Below are 14,192 nucleotides of genomic sequence, written 5' to 3'. Positions count from 1 at the left end.
ACCATGTAAGTATGTGGTAAATGACTCCTTAGTTCGTTAAAAAAATGTAATAGTTACCCGTACCTAGAACCGTGCGTCATTTTATCTTGAACATTTATTTTGGAACGAAAATAGCATCTATGTTGCTGCAATTTACACTTGTTCTCACAATCATATTTGAAGGTACAGAAAAAACGAAAGCGATCGATGGGTAAAGAATAAAACAGTTGTTTCTGTAAAAACCTGAGACTTGTACAACAGTGTGGACAAACAGGTAGAAACACCAATCAAAGTTGATTATATTGAAAACTAAAAGATAAAACCAAACACAAATTTCCAACTTGGTTTACATGAATATTACAACCAAATTAAATACATTTTGGATTGAAAAACTAAATGTGCTTCATCCACTTGTACCTTCAGCTCCTACAATAGTACCTTGGGATGTTACTGTAGTGATAATGTGGAATTGGTGGTGAAGTTTGAAGATGAACAGCAGATGATGCTGATGATGAAGAAGAAGTAGTGATTGTTGGATTGAAGAATCCTGATGATGCTGCAGCAGACATATGTGAAGGTGGTGGAGCTCCGCCACAACCACCACCGTGGACCTGCCGTGCCGCCCAATATGGTGGATACTTATCGGCCATACTCTTGTCTATTGCTGTTCCCTGATCGTGGAAAACCATAATTAGATTTTTGTTAAATTTTTCATGGAATCAATCTCTCTACTCTTTTTTGGTAATCCCACTCTGTGCGGGATTTATTTAATTTGTTTGGTTTTCAACTGTTTCAGATGGTTCGGTATGCCGATAGGAGCTGTTTAATCGGTTTTCCATCAAGTCCTTTATGGATAAAGTTGTTTGTGTAGATTAATATGTTTGAAGAGATTGAGAAGATTTTTGTTTGTGAGGGTTTTTTCATAGATAGGAGAAGCGTGCTTTTATTTATTTATTTATTGTGAGGGGTAGGTTTGGAAAAAACTTTGTCTTTCTACATAAAGCTCCACTAAAAGTTTACTGAATAAACCACTTTCTGTAGCATTATTCCAGTACCGAACAATTATATATAGCTGAATGAATAAGTTGCGATAGAAATGTACCTCATAAATGGGGCAAAAACAAGAAGGCACACCATCATGGTGAGGAGGATGGACATATTGCATTCGAGTTCCTAATGTCATATGGTGCTCAATCTGAAAGTGGACAAGCAAGAACGCTTAAAACGATCATCATAATGATAAATAAAACCAAACCCATACATACCCAGAAAATCCCACTCATAGAGTGTGGAGGATAATAAGAGCTAACACAGAGGCGGACCCATAATTGTTTAGTGATGGTACAATTAGATTATATTTTTTTTTCTTCATAATATTAGTATAGATCTGTTAGTTGGTTCCTTGTCCTTACATAGAAAAGACTCATGTTCAATTCACGTCTACATATATTTTTAAAAACAGAAGAGATATATAAAAAACCGAAAATTAAGCTTAAAACAACAAATTTGACAACCATGGGACTTGAACATGGGCCTTTTGTACAAAGACAAAAAATAGTTTACCATCTTAACCATTTAAAGTCTTATGTTAACTTTCAGTTTCAAAATCTATATTATAGCACCCAACAGAACAATACAATGACACCTTTCAAAAACGTAATTTTTTTCCTTACGACGGAACCATGAAGTGGTGGCCCGTGCCACCGTATCTATCCATGTGGGTCCGCCCCTTAGCTGACCTCTACCCCAAATAGTAAAACATATATTTTTGTGAAGAATGAAGACCCCATAAGTAAAATGAAATGGTGCCATAAAGGGCTTTGGTCAAGAATTATGTGAGCCTTTGGCCTCCTAGGAGGGGTCAGGGTTCAAAGCTCACCAAAAGTGAGAAGGGTGTTTGAGTTTATTTGTTGCATTCGCTTTATATAAATATTATATACTTCAACAAAAGAAAAAGAAGTTGTCAATATTACCCTAGTTCTTGCAGCCTGAGAAGGCATGTCACCTAAGATATAGTTGATCTCCTGCAAGCTTCCTAAGGTGTCATCTGCCTTACTACCTCCTGTTAAAGAAGGGGGAGCAATACCCAGGTTCAGATCCATGAATTGGCTGTTCTCTGTAGATAAAATATGCAAAATTATTAGCAAATAAACGAAACTTAAACGAGTAAATTAAATTTGCAATGAATAATGTTCAGGGGTTTCAATTTTGCCTCCATTGTCTGCCTCCAGACGTAGCTCGCCTTCGTACAAGCTGGGCTCGAAGTTGGTGACCGCTTCCCTTCCATTGCATTTTATAGCAGCCTTGTCATAAGCCCTGATCAATTCAGGTAAATCACACACATTTTTTAGAGGAAGGATCTTGGAGGAAAATTGGGAAATGGGAAACTATGGAGCTATATATGGAAACCTTGCAGCTTCAATTTCATTGTCGAACAATCCAAGATAGATGTACCTGGAGACAAACAATGCATGGCAATAAATAAAAACCAAACTAAATCAGTATATCTTGCTCGAAAGCAGGGTCTGGGAGAGGTAAGATGTACGCAGATGTGACCTCTATAACAGAAGGTAGAGCGGTTGTTTCTTAGAAGACCTCCGGCTTGTGCAATGTATGACAACACATGATGTCATTGATGAAAGATCGTGTGAGAATAACAATTATGGTAAGAAGGTGCAAACAGTTCAAGAGCCTTTAGATGAGTTGACTTTTTAATCTAACTTAATTTTTTCAGCTACTTTTAGTACCTTCAACTACATTCATATACCTTCAATTACGTTCATCTACTTTTTTCTTCAAATTTATCTTTACTTTTATATCACTTTCACAAACTTTAACATACATTTAATCACTTTCACATGCATGGGTTTGTTGAAGTTTCAGTCATGAAGAAAAAAAAAAGATAAATAAAGGTAGTTGAATGCAAATGAAGGTATATGAATGTATATAAATGTTTTGTTCCACCTTCTTACTATAACTCTTATTCTCACCGAAACCCAACTTTGATATCATTTAGGTAGCACTTTAATCACAATGGGACTAAAGCTGATACAATCGACTACAAATTCCTTAATGACATATATGGTTATAGTTTTTAATTCATGGGAACTCACTTCTTCCCTAGATATTGCCCCATTCGAGCTTCCCAGCGACCACATTTGTGCAGTGTAACACCTCTGTACTTTGAGCTTCCTCTAGAGAACCCAGTACTTTGGCGACGAAGAATATGCACAAACTCTTCCTTTGTCAAGTTCTTTATCTGCTTAATGGATTAAGATGGATCTGAAGCTGATTAGAACTTTGTATGAACAACATTTTTTATGTCTGAAATTTGAATATTTGATCAAACCWGCTTCAGGTCTTCCTCATAATCACTTRTATTGAAATTAATATCAGCATCAAGTCCACGGAATTTTATAGCAGCCCGATCATATGCTCTATAGAAGAGATCAGATTGTTAAAATGCTTCAGATGATAAAACAAATATMAAATAATTTGAAGAAWAGAACAAGAAGACAGTTACCTAGCAGCAGCATGTGCAGTATCGAATCCACCTACAAAATCAAGTACAGAGAGTTCAGACAAATATAACCACGTCAGCTATTAGAGGAAGAACAGATTGAAATCCAACTTGAATTAACAAACGAAGGGAATCCAATGATTTAYAATTGCTTACCCAGATAAACTTGTTTCCCACATTCCCTGCAGAAATCATAGAAAACTCGATCATAAATAGAAATAACAATGCAGAAATCACTGAAAACTGGAACCCAAAAGCAAATACGGAATAGCTAGATGATTTTGCACATTATAGATGAGCAAAATCAAAGGGATTCAAAACTATTGCCTTCAAAATACCGAAAAACAGGCAGGAAGAACAGATTGGTATCCAAATCATACCAATACTGTTACTATTCGTGATCAAAACATCAAATCCCATTCGTAATAAATTGGGGATATGATTTTCGTGGAGATGATAATTTTGCGTTTGGATTCAGATTCTAACTACGCTAAATTTGTAAATGTAAATCAACTAACCATATATGTGATTCCCATCTTCCGGTTCTCCGATAATACGTTACACCGCGATACTGAGAGCTTCGAGACCTAGGTCCTCTCCTACTCTTCTTCACCTGCTGTACATGCTGCTGTTGCTGGTGCCTTAAAATGAATACTCTATCGTTCGCCGCAACTCCGCCACCGTTATCCAACCAATGGTGCTGAATTAAGCCACCGTCTCTGCCAGTCGCCGGGAAGAGCTGCTTCGTTACGGACATAACAGACCTAATATCCTGAAAATCTTCCAGATGATTCGGTTTCAGTATATCAAAGCTATACGCCAGATTTGAGCAGGAGTACGAGTGCTCCTCGTCACCGGCGTTACTCAACGTATCCATATTGACGACGGAAGAACTCGAAGTGCCGCCAGATAGTTCAAGCATCTGCTTCTCGCCGTTATCCTCCATATATTCCGACATCAAATCGCTCCGATCAACACTTAGATTAAGGTCTAACATCACGTACGTCAATTATTTCAAATCTCACCTAATCAATTACCCTCTCGCAAAAACCTGCACAAACACACACATTAAACTAACTCCATTAATCACATAGTAATGAACACTAAACCTGAGCCTAGCATTACATATATAATCCATAAAAACAAATAGAATTCCGAATAGAATTGGAACCGTAGACAATTTTGATCATTTTTCAGTCAGCCAGAGGAAGTGCAAAGAACACAACTCATCGGGAATCAACGCCGGCAGTTGTCTGCTTCCATTTCCAGAGAGAGAAACAACTTTTTTCCTGGAGAGAGAAGGCAAACTGCTAGGTAGATAGATAGGCAGATTAAGGATCGTTATAAGCATACTGGTGGTGGCGCGTGGATTTCCCCATAGGTGGCAATATTTTGAAGGAAAGTTAATTAAAATAGCTATTTTTTATTGATAGGTCTCTAATTAACATGTACGCAATTTATAAAGGTATTAAAGTGTAAAAACGATAAAGTTAGGGACCAAATATGTAAATTATTTAATAGGTTGGCAAAAAAAACATGTCCATAATTGGCGGATAGGGGTGCCAAAAACCCCGATCAACTCAACGCGAAATAATCCAAACCGAAGCAACACAATGTTTAATCGAGTTGTAAAATTTTCAAACCGTAGGTATTGGATTGATATTGGGTTACTATTATTTGAACTCAACTCAACCCAATGAACCCGAAATCCATTTATTTTTTGGATTTAATATGATTGTTGAATTTCTATTAATATATACACTAGACAATTACATTATCGCGTACGCTATTCATATACACATCTTTATATAACGCATTCGTATATATGTTCAGTAACTGTAAATATATATACGTAAAATTGAGAAAATTAATTGAATGTGATATACGTAAGAAATATGAATAAGTTGTATCAAATAGTTGATGATGAAAAAGAAATTATGAGTAGAAAAATAACATATTGAAGGTTAGAATAATATTTTAATATATCAAAGTATCAACCTGACCAACCCGTACGGTTTTGGTTGGGTTGGGCTGCACTTTCCTTTGAGTTAGGTTGGATTAAGATTTTTCAAACCGCAAACATTGGATTGAGTTGTTAAAATGTCTTCAACCCGATCAACCCAACCCATGAGCACCCCTAATTGCGGATGTGTTTTTCCAAATCTATATATTTGGTCCCTGTAATTACAGATCTGATTTATTTTAAACCGCAAACATTGGGTTGAGTTGTTAAAATGTTTTCAACTCGATCAACCCAACCCATGAGCACCCCTAATTGCGGATGTGTTTTTCCAAATCTATATATTTGGTCCCTGTAATTATAGATCTGATTTAGAAATTTCATTTTTTTTCTTACATTTTTACCCTTCCTCAAGTTACAGACCTACCAATTGTGGATATATGGCTATTTTTGTAATTTTGGGAGAGAAATGAGTGAAAGATGAAATCATATCAAAATGATGATTTTAATTAATTTCTCTATTTTAAAATGAATTTAAAGTCTTATTTGATTGAGCTCGTTTTAATATTTAGAAGAAATATTTACAATTGAAATACTCCCACCGTCCCAAATTTAAGTGTTAATATTATTATTTCAGTTTGTTTTAAAATAATGGGCTTTTTATCAAACGTTTACTAGGTAAGTGCTTATTGATGAGAGACACTACCCTTACTTACTTTATCATATAACATTCTCTCGTTTTTATCCAAAGGGCCTTTGGCCTAGCGGTATGTGAGTCTTTGGCCTTCTAGGAGGTTAAGGGTTCAAACCTCGCCTTAGGTGAGGAGGGTGTGTGAGTTTTATTTGTTCTATTTGCCGTATATTATATACTTCAAAAAAAAAACATTCTCATTTTTCGAAATGAATTGTTAGTAAGCGTCTTAAACTCGATAAGTGCATACATGGTAAGATTAATCACTTTCACTTATCGGGTAGGACTTTCAACTCTTGTCTTACCTCTTACCAGGTAAGATTTTCAGTCCATATTATGTTCACCCTGTAAGCGATAAGACAAGAATCGAGAGTCCTACCCGGTAAGTGAAATTGATGAATTTTACCAGGTAAGATTGTGGATTTCGTCCCTACGATTTCAAAATTTCGGTTTTCATCCCTATGATTTGGTATTCATTTCTCTTAAAAAAAACATACTCACAACCAACATAATTTCAATCAGTGGATAGTCTTACTAACCTCTTGTTCCCTGTAATTGGATTAAAAAAAACTCGCATTTAAAATGTACAACATAAAACCTAAAAACTCTTTGACTTGAAAAATTACATGAAAAAATAACGTATTTTAACTTGATTCATATTTTTGGTAACATACTGTCGAAACTTCCATTTTGGTATCTATGATGTAAAGTTTTAAACATTTAAGTATCCGCTTAACCGGTTGAAAACTAATTTTAGATAAAAAAAAATCTGTGTCACTGACTACGTCAACAAATAATACTGAGTTGGATACCACATCACTCACAGCATCAGCATGATAACCGGTTAATGTTTCAACCGGTCACCCGGATATTTAAATATTTAAAACTTTACATCGTAAATACCAAAATGAAAGTTTTGAAAATACGTTACCTAAAATAGAAATCAAGTTAAAATACGTTACTAATAAAAATATGGGAAATTACGTATTTAACCTTTTTATTGGTTTTTGATGCAACCCATAATAAGAGAGCAACAAAAACACACCATGGGTAGAATCTGATGGATTCAAGTAGCACTTATTTTAGAAAACATTGGGTATTGTCTTCATCACGAGACCAGGGGTTTTTTTGGGAAAAAAAATATTTGAATGTCGCGCGTGTATCTCACGCTTCTTAATATTCAAATTTCTATAATTAAAAATTGTGATTTTTTTATCTATATAACATCAAAATTTTGGTTTTAGGCTTTATAGTTTGTAATTCATTGTTATTTTTTTTTTATTTACTTGGATATCTAACCCGTTATACGAACCAACTAACCCCATGACGACTATTCTGCTTTGCGGGTAGCTCGGAGTTATTGCATTTGAACATCTGTGGTCATTATGGATTTATATTCTTTCATGGAATATAACCTGGGACCTTCAGACACTTTTGATCTTTGGAGCTCAAGCTCAAACTAATCAGGCACCACTCTTGTGGTTTCATTGTTATTTTTGTTGCTGAGGCTAACTGCTACCTTTAATTAGAAGGGGCGAGAAAACAAAAAGGAAATATAAACCACATAGACGAAAATAGAAAATAGAAATGGTAACCATAGGGACGAATACGATCATAAAATGTAAACCATAGGACAAAACCGTAATTTCATAAAGTGATATAGATGATCGTTAACTAGTTATCCGAATTACTTATGGCCTTATGGATATACAACCATTTTCATACCGTTTTAAATTAATAGTTAAGGGCCTTTTGTGAAATGCTTATCCAGGTAAGCGCTTACTAAGTAACATTACCTCATCGGATGAATATGGTAAGAACTAAAAATCTTATCCGGTAAGAGTGAGACAAAGACTAAGAGTGGTAAGCACTTACCACTGTAAGTGCTTACCGGGTAAATTGTTCCATATAATGTCGTTTTGGTGGACTAAAATCTTGCCCGCCAAGTATATAATAGTCTTAAATTTTACCGGTAAGCACTTACCGGGTAAGTGTTTGGTAAACGACCCCTTAATCAATATATAACTACTGTCCCGATTTGATAATAGTAGATTAATTAAACATGTTAATCTATTTGAATACTTAAAAGCCATATTTTAGAGATTTAAACAAGAAAATTAGTTGGCGTTTGATTCGTTGGAATCCAAACAGAATTTGAAAAAATTGAAATGGTCAGTTCTATTGACCAAATTTTATTCATATGTTTGATCTGTTATCTGAGATTTGGTAAGAAGTCCATATATGGTGGAATATAAGGTCTTCTTTGGTTTGTAGGATTGGATAGAATTTGGAATTCAGTTTCATTCCAATCCCATGGTTTGGTTTGAAGGATTGCTTGGATTTGAAATCCCATGAGGATTGTTGGTATTTCATGGGATTTCTAAGTTATAATGATTTAAAATATGTTAGAAATATTTGTTTTATAATAATCAATTAATAAAAAGATAATTTAATTATTTTTATATATTATTTATGAATAATGGAATTTAATTCCAATCCAAATCTTATAAATCAAACACACCAAAGATTCCAAACTCTTCAAATTCCAAATCTTTCCATGAAATTCAAATCCCTCAAAACCATTCCATAAAACCAAACGTCCAACAAAGAAATTCCAATTCCTTCGTCACATCTTTTAAGAAAACTATTATGCTCTTATATTTACATCATTCCACCACAACGGTTGTCACCACACTGCCATTGCGGCTAACCATCACTATTGTTACCACTGTTGTTGTCATCACCGTAGCCCCCGTTGATGCCTTCACCACCACCCCCAACACACTGTCGCCGTCGTTATCATCATTGAGATGGAGTTGTTTTGGTTTACAACAGAATCCATGACATGTAACTTAAATTGAAGATATTGGAGATTTTCCACAATTTTTTTGCTTTGAAAACTCGATGAGTGCGGTATTAGGGTTGGGAGTGGGTGGGTGATAATATTAATTGACGGTGGTGATGGTGGCAACGATGACAACGGTGTGTGATGCCCCGGGGGGTTGAGAGTTAAATTGGATGTAAATGTTATTTTCATTAACTAAACCAAATCATAGATCGGTTACATTTGCCACAAAATGAAATTCAATTCCTTCACATTTGCCAAAAAAATGATCATATCCCTCAACCGTGGAATCCGACAAAAACCAAACGATTTATTCCGCAAACCAAACATCATCAAGAAATCTGGTGTATAAAATTTGTCATTCCAATTCCATCAAATTCTTTTTCATGGTATGATAGTTTTGAGTTATATGAATATAACCTTTGGTGTATGTAGATAAGTTATAAAACAACCAAAGATTAAGAAGTCATTTACCAGATGCTTTTACATGCAACTCTCACTTAACTTATCGAGTAACATTCCTAACCATTAAAACAGATTAATGATACCCCAGTCTAAAAAACACAATATTTTAATTTGATGCAAGATGCAACCAAACTAATGCATGATGAGCCTAGAAAGTGAATGCATTGAGGTTTCTTCGATATTGCATACATTTGGGGGTTGTTTACCTACGACCAACTAGGGTCGACAATGGGTAAGGAGGTTTCTTCGATATTGCATAACATGTAAATTGAATGCATTGAGGTTTCTTCGATATTGCATGACATGTAACATGTTATGTCTCGATCCGTTAGAATAGGTTTATGAGATGAATAATTACCCATTTCATCGCCCGCTATTTTAAATGGACTGGATCGTGGAATAACCCGTACCCCACCCGTTGCCAGCCCTACAACCGACTTGACTGAAGGTGCTGGCCCTCACTTAACTCAGCATGATTCTTAGAGACTAATTTAACCTAAGGTGCTTACCGAGCACCTACCCACCCATCAAATCCATTTTTACAGAACATCAGGGTTTCCATAGGTGAGGTTATAGTAGCAGTTCTGCATTTTCTCTAGCACTACATTAGGACCTTTGGTGGGTGGGGTCTAACGAAAGGAGGTACGGAACCATACCATAGTACGGTATGCATTACTATTTAGCTTAACGGGTCAATTTGCATACTTTCTAACCATCTCTTACCCAATTTGTGTTGGTAAATACCAAAGATCTCTAGAACTAGAGTGGAGCATATGATTTAAAACTACATGTATTCCGCACTTTCTATATACAAATCCCACAGCTTAGCAATATATGAACAAAGCATAAGCAAATAAGAAACTAGAGATGCACAAGATTAAGGCCTTCCAGGCCCAATTTTCAGTAAGCAAAAATAAAAGCTAGGCTTAGGGTTGAAAAAGAGCACAATCGGGCTATTACAAATTGTTGGCCAAATCAAGGCTATCGGGCCTTAGAATGCATTTGGTGTCCTGACCGGATAGAACACAATAGAACATTTGTTTAGGTTTGATAAAACGGAATTGAACAGGACAGAACAAGATTAATTTATCCCTAATGAGTTGTTTATGTACTTTAATTAATTTATGTAATTTATTGAATTATAATAGAATGAATAATTATTTTTTATAACAAAATATATCATTAGAAAGTTTTCATCAAAACAATTAAAATGAAACCAAAATAAAAAGTTCATATAGTTTCGAATTTTTACTTTCATCTCTTTTCTACATTATTTTTTATTAATCATAATATAATAAATTACATAAATTAATAAAAAGATAGAAATCGTATAAAACCAATATTTTGAGACCAGGAAAATGAAAGTTTAAAAAACACAAAACACAATAAATAAAATTTAAAGAATGAATAAAATGTAAAAATGAGACCTATTTGATGTTTTAGAAGGGAATTAAGTTTTATACAAGTCTGTTCCACGTTGTTCTATGGGATGGGTGGAACAGACCTACTCCACTTTATTCCACTATGTTATGGTCTGTTCCACAAAAAAGCGTTACCAATCATGGAACATGTATCCCTTGGGCTTCTTTGTGTGACTCTGAATAAAACTATTGATGAACCTGATTTATACAATAGGGGGAGACTTGAAAACTGATACAATGGTGGCTCTGCATATGGACATGGAGATCTTTGAAACTTCTCTTTTTCGAAGTCACCCCTTCTAATTGCTTATATAGAATAGGGGTATGTGTCTAAGCCACTTAATTTTTGCAACAAATTTCAGCAAAATGTTATAATACTCGTATTCTACTAATATAATGCAATTTAAATTTAAGGGTGAGGATACCTGTAAGATCTCGATGTATCTGGTGAATTACATTGGCAGCAGTCTCATTTCCTTCACTTGCCATGGTGTCTCATGATGTAGGACAAGCAACACGTATTCTACTAATATAATGCAATTTAAATTAAGGGTGAGGATACCTGTAAGATCTCAATGTATCTGGTAAATTACATTGGCAGCAGTCTCATTTCCTTCACTTGCCATGGTGTCTCATGATGTAGGACAAGCAACACGCATAAAAAGCGAATTTTAGTGTTAAAAGATAAAAACAAAGTTGAATCAATCTTGTGTTTGAGATCAGAGTAAAAAAAACATGGGTTTTCTTTAACCAAAACAAAATTTTAAAGAACAAGTTCTAAGAGAATATTGGGAAAATCATTGTGAAACACCTAGCCACTTGGTAAAAACATCAAATTCCGCATAGTCGCTGTCAGAAATCATCGTCTTGTACCATGATTTGCTGGCTGCTTTAATCTTGGTAGCTTCCTCCTGTAGAACACAAAAAAACAATATAAGTAATGAGTTCTAAAAACTAACAACTAATCTTGCAATGTGAAAAGCAGCAAAAATTAAGATATGAAGCCTTGGGTTAACATCAAGAGTTCCTGAATTTTACAAATGTTCACATGAATCATCTTTGGGTACAATCTTTTGTAAAGATTCACTAAGCATTGACGACAAAATCTACATCAACTGCGGCAAACACATTATGTATTTTTATCAGCAACACCACATGAATTGACAAAATGTGGGTATGAGCTACATGAAGCTTATGGGCCATCATTTTATAGGAGTGGGAACCTATTGAGTTTTATTAGTTCAAAACCAAAGAGATACAGAGACCAACAACGGTTGCTTACTGTTCAACAAACAAGAATTCAGGAAAAAATATTGTCAGCCAATCTCATCACCTTATTATCACCAAAAAGAGGGCTAAAAATAAGATAGACTCGATCTATACTCAAAAATAGACAGCAAGACCACTACTCTTCATAAGGCAGAGACTTAAATCGATCACAAGTCAATTACTTGAATCAATGAGCTCAATTATGCAATAAAGAGACAATCAGAGTTACCAACCAGGCGACCATGAATAAATCGTTTAAAACAAATAACATGCCAGAAATAAGGCAGAGCAGATAAGTTAAGAAAACATCTTAACAGCACGAGCACAAAAACAAAAGCATATACCTTGGTTATGGGCTTCCTTTTCTTGTCAAGCTTCTCCTTCTTAGCCTTCTTCCTCTGTTCCTCAGCAAGCACCGCCATCCTCTTAGCGGTCTTTGCATACGGATTCAACCTGAGCATGGTGTTCAAGTTCTTCAGTGGGTTCTTCTTCATTGGAGCCCTCTTTACTTCCTTTTTGATTGGCTTTACAACAGACTGCACCTCATCAGAGTTGATAATCCTAGCCAAATCAGCATTTGCCATCTTAGCCCTAGGCAAAACATAACCCTTCTTCTTCTCAGAAGTCTTGTCAAAGGACCCGTAGATCGAATCCAACTTCTCAAAAGCCGATTTCGTCCAGATTATGAACCTGCCAAGGTGACCTCCAGGAGCAAGCTTGAGCAGATTCAATCTCTCAACATTTGCAATCTCAACGCCAGGGATATTGCGAAAAGCCTTCACGAGCTTTGCACCTTCAGTTCCATATACAATCAATGGTCCTTTACGAGAAATGTATCGACGGTTACGCATCTTCCCCTTACCTGGACGAATTCCAACAGAATCCTTTGCTTTCTCAGCATCAGAATATGCTCCGATTTGTTTCAACACCTTGATAGCATTTTGCGTCTTCTCAACTCCCTCTGCAGAATCACTAACCACAAGGGGAAGCTCCGGAACAGATTCGATCCGGTGGCCTCGTGCCATCACGAGCGAAGGCACAGAAGAAGCGGCGATAGCCGAAACGACGGCGTATCGCTTCTGGTTCACGTTAATCTTCCTGTGCCATCGGCGCCAGATCCTGGTAGGAGCAAACATACGTCCACCACGACACATGTTACCAAAGGCACCCTGACCGGCACGGTGAGTACCGCCACCAGGCACACGGGGAATACGGGACACTGCACGTCCGGTACCCCATGACTCGGCGGAGGTCTGGTGGCCGGCTTTTCTGGAAACGGCGTAAGGCTGGCGGGAGTTCTTGGAGATGTTCGAATGAACGAAGTTGACAATGTCGGGACGGATCGACGCTTTCATAACGTCCGGGAGAGGCAATGAGGCGCCGTCGGTAGCCATATCGGAATCAATATGCTGGATGGTAACGAGAGGGCGCGCGGCGGCAGCCATTTCTCTGAATTAGGGTTTGAGAGCTGGTAGAAGAGAAATGGGAGGGTTTGGTGGTGTGTGTCGTTTTTAAGTTAAACGTATAACCCCCGGTCTAGTTCAGTCCGGCCCGAAACATTTTAAAACACCGGGCCAGAGTCGAACCAAATTTATTTTACTGATTATTGATACATATTAATTAAAATTTAAGACAAATTTATTTTACTGATTATTGATACATATTAATTAAAATTTAAGACAAATTTATTTTACTGATTATTGATACATATTATTTAAAATTTAAAATTATAAATAAATTATGTGTAAATACAATTTATTAAATCTTTATTTTTGAATTTATGTAACTAATTGTAGATAAATATAATAAAATATGAGATAAACGTCTCATTTTAAATATAAAAAATTTGAAATATAATTATTATAATCATTAGTTATAATAAAATACTTAATTTTTATCATTATAAAAATTATATTATTAAAAGATAAATAAATTATTTCGTTATCTATACTATATTATAAAGCATTTGACAAACCTCTTAAAAACCATTTTTTATGCACGAAGTACTGTATATTGATGTTTATTACTTAAAATTCAAGATT

The 14,192-nt window shown here is 35.6% G+C and overlaps 2 protein-coding genes across 2 annotated transcripts; both read right to left on the bottom strand.

Moving 5' to 3' along the window:
- Positions 1–266: 266 nt before the first annotated feature.
- On the bottom strand, positions 267–4,496 carry LOC112520167 (AP2-like ethylene-responsive transcription factor TOE3). Its single transcript, XM_025128468.1, has 11 exons — positions 4,018–4,496; positions 3,656–3,681; positions 3,503–3,533; positions 3,329–3,416; positions 3,093–3,238; positions 2,389–2,433; positions 2,192–2,295; positions 1,953–2,095; positions 1,082–1,174; positions 547–650; positions 267–288 (listed from the first exon to the last, which is right to left on the bottom strand). Exons 1-11 carry the CDS (start codon positions 4,494–4,496, stop codon positions 267–269), a joined length of 1,281 nt encoding a protein of 426 aa, XP_024984236.1.
- Positions 4,497–11,562: 7,066 nt separating this feature from the next.
- On the bottom strand, positions 11,563–13,608 carry LOC112519356 (60S ribosomal protein L4). The gene is made up of 2 exons (XM_025127418.1): positions 12,495–13,608; positions 11,563–11,792 (listed from the first exon to the last, which is right to left on the bottom strand). Exons 1-2 carry the CDS (start codon positions 13,593–13,595, stop codon positions 11,679–11,681), a joined length of 1,215 nt encoding a protein of 404 aa, XP_024983186.1. The 5' UTR covers positions 13,596–13,608; the 3' UTR covers positions 11,563–11,678.
- Between the last annotated feature and the right edge of the window lie 584 nt (positions 13,609–14,192).

This window comes from Cynara cardunculus (genome assembly GCF_001531365.2).
Source record: "Cynara cardunculus var. scolymus isolate 2C chromosome LG 10, CcrdV1, whole genome shotgun sequence".
Classification (NCBI taxonomy): domain Eukaryota; kingdom Viridiplantae; phylum Streptophyta; class Magnoliopsida; order Asterales; family Asteraceae; genus Cynara; species Cynara cardunculus.
Note: the sequence above shows the minus strand (reverse complement) of the source record. Positions and strands in the feature narration are given on the sequence as shown.

Coding starts and splice junctions, on each gene's coding strand:
- LOC112519356 (XM_025127418.1), bottom strand. CDS start 13,595: ATGGCTGCCGCCGCGCGCCCTCTCGTTACCATCCAGCATATTGATTCC. Junction 11,793..12,494: donor AAAGGAAGCCCATAACCAAG/GTATATGCTTTT, acceptor TGTGTTCTACAG/GAGGAAGCTACCAAGATTAA.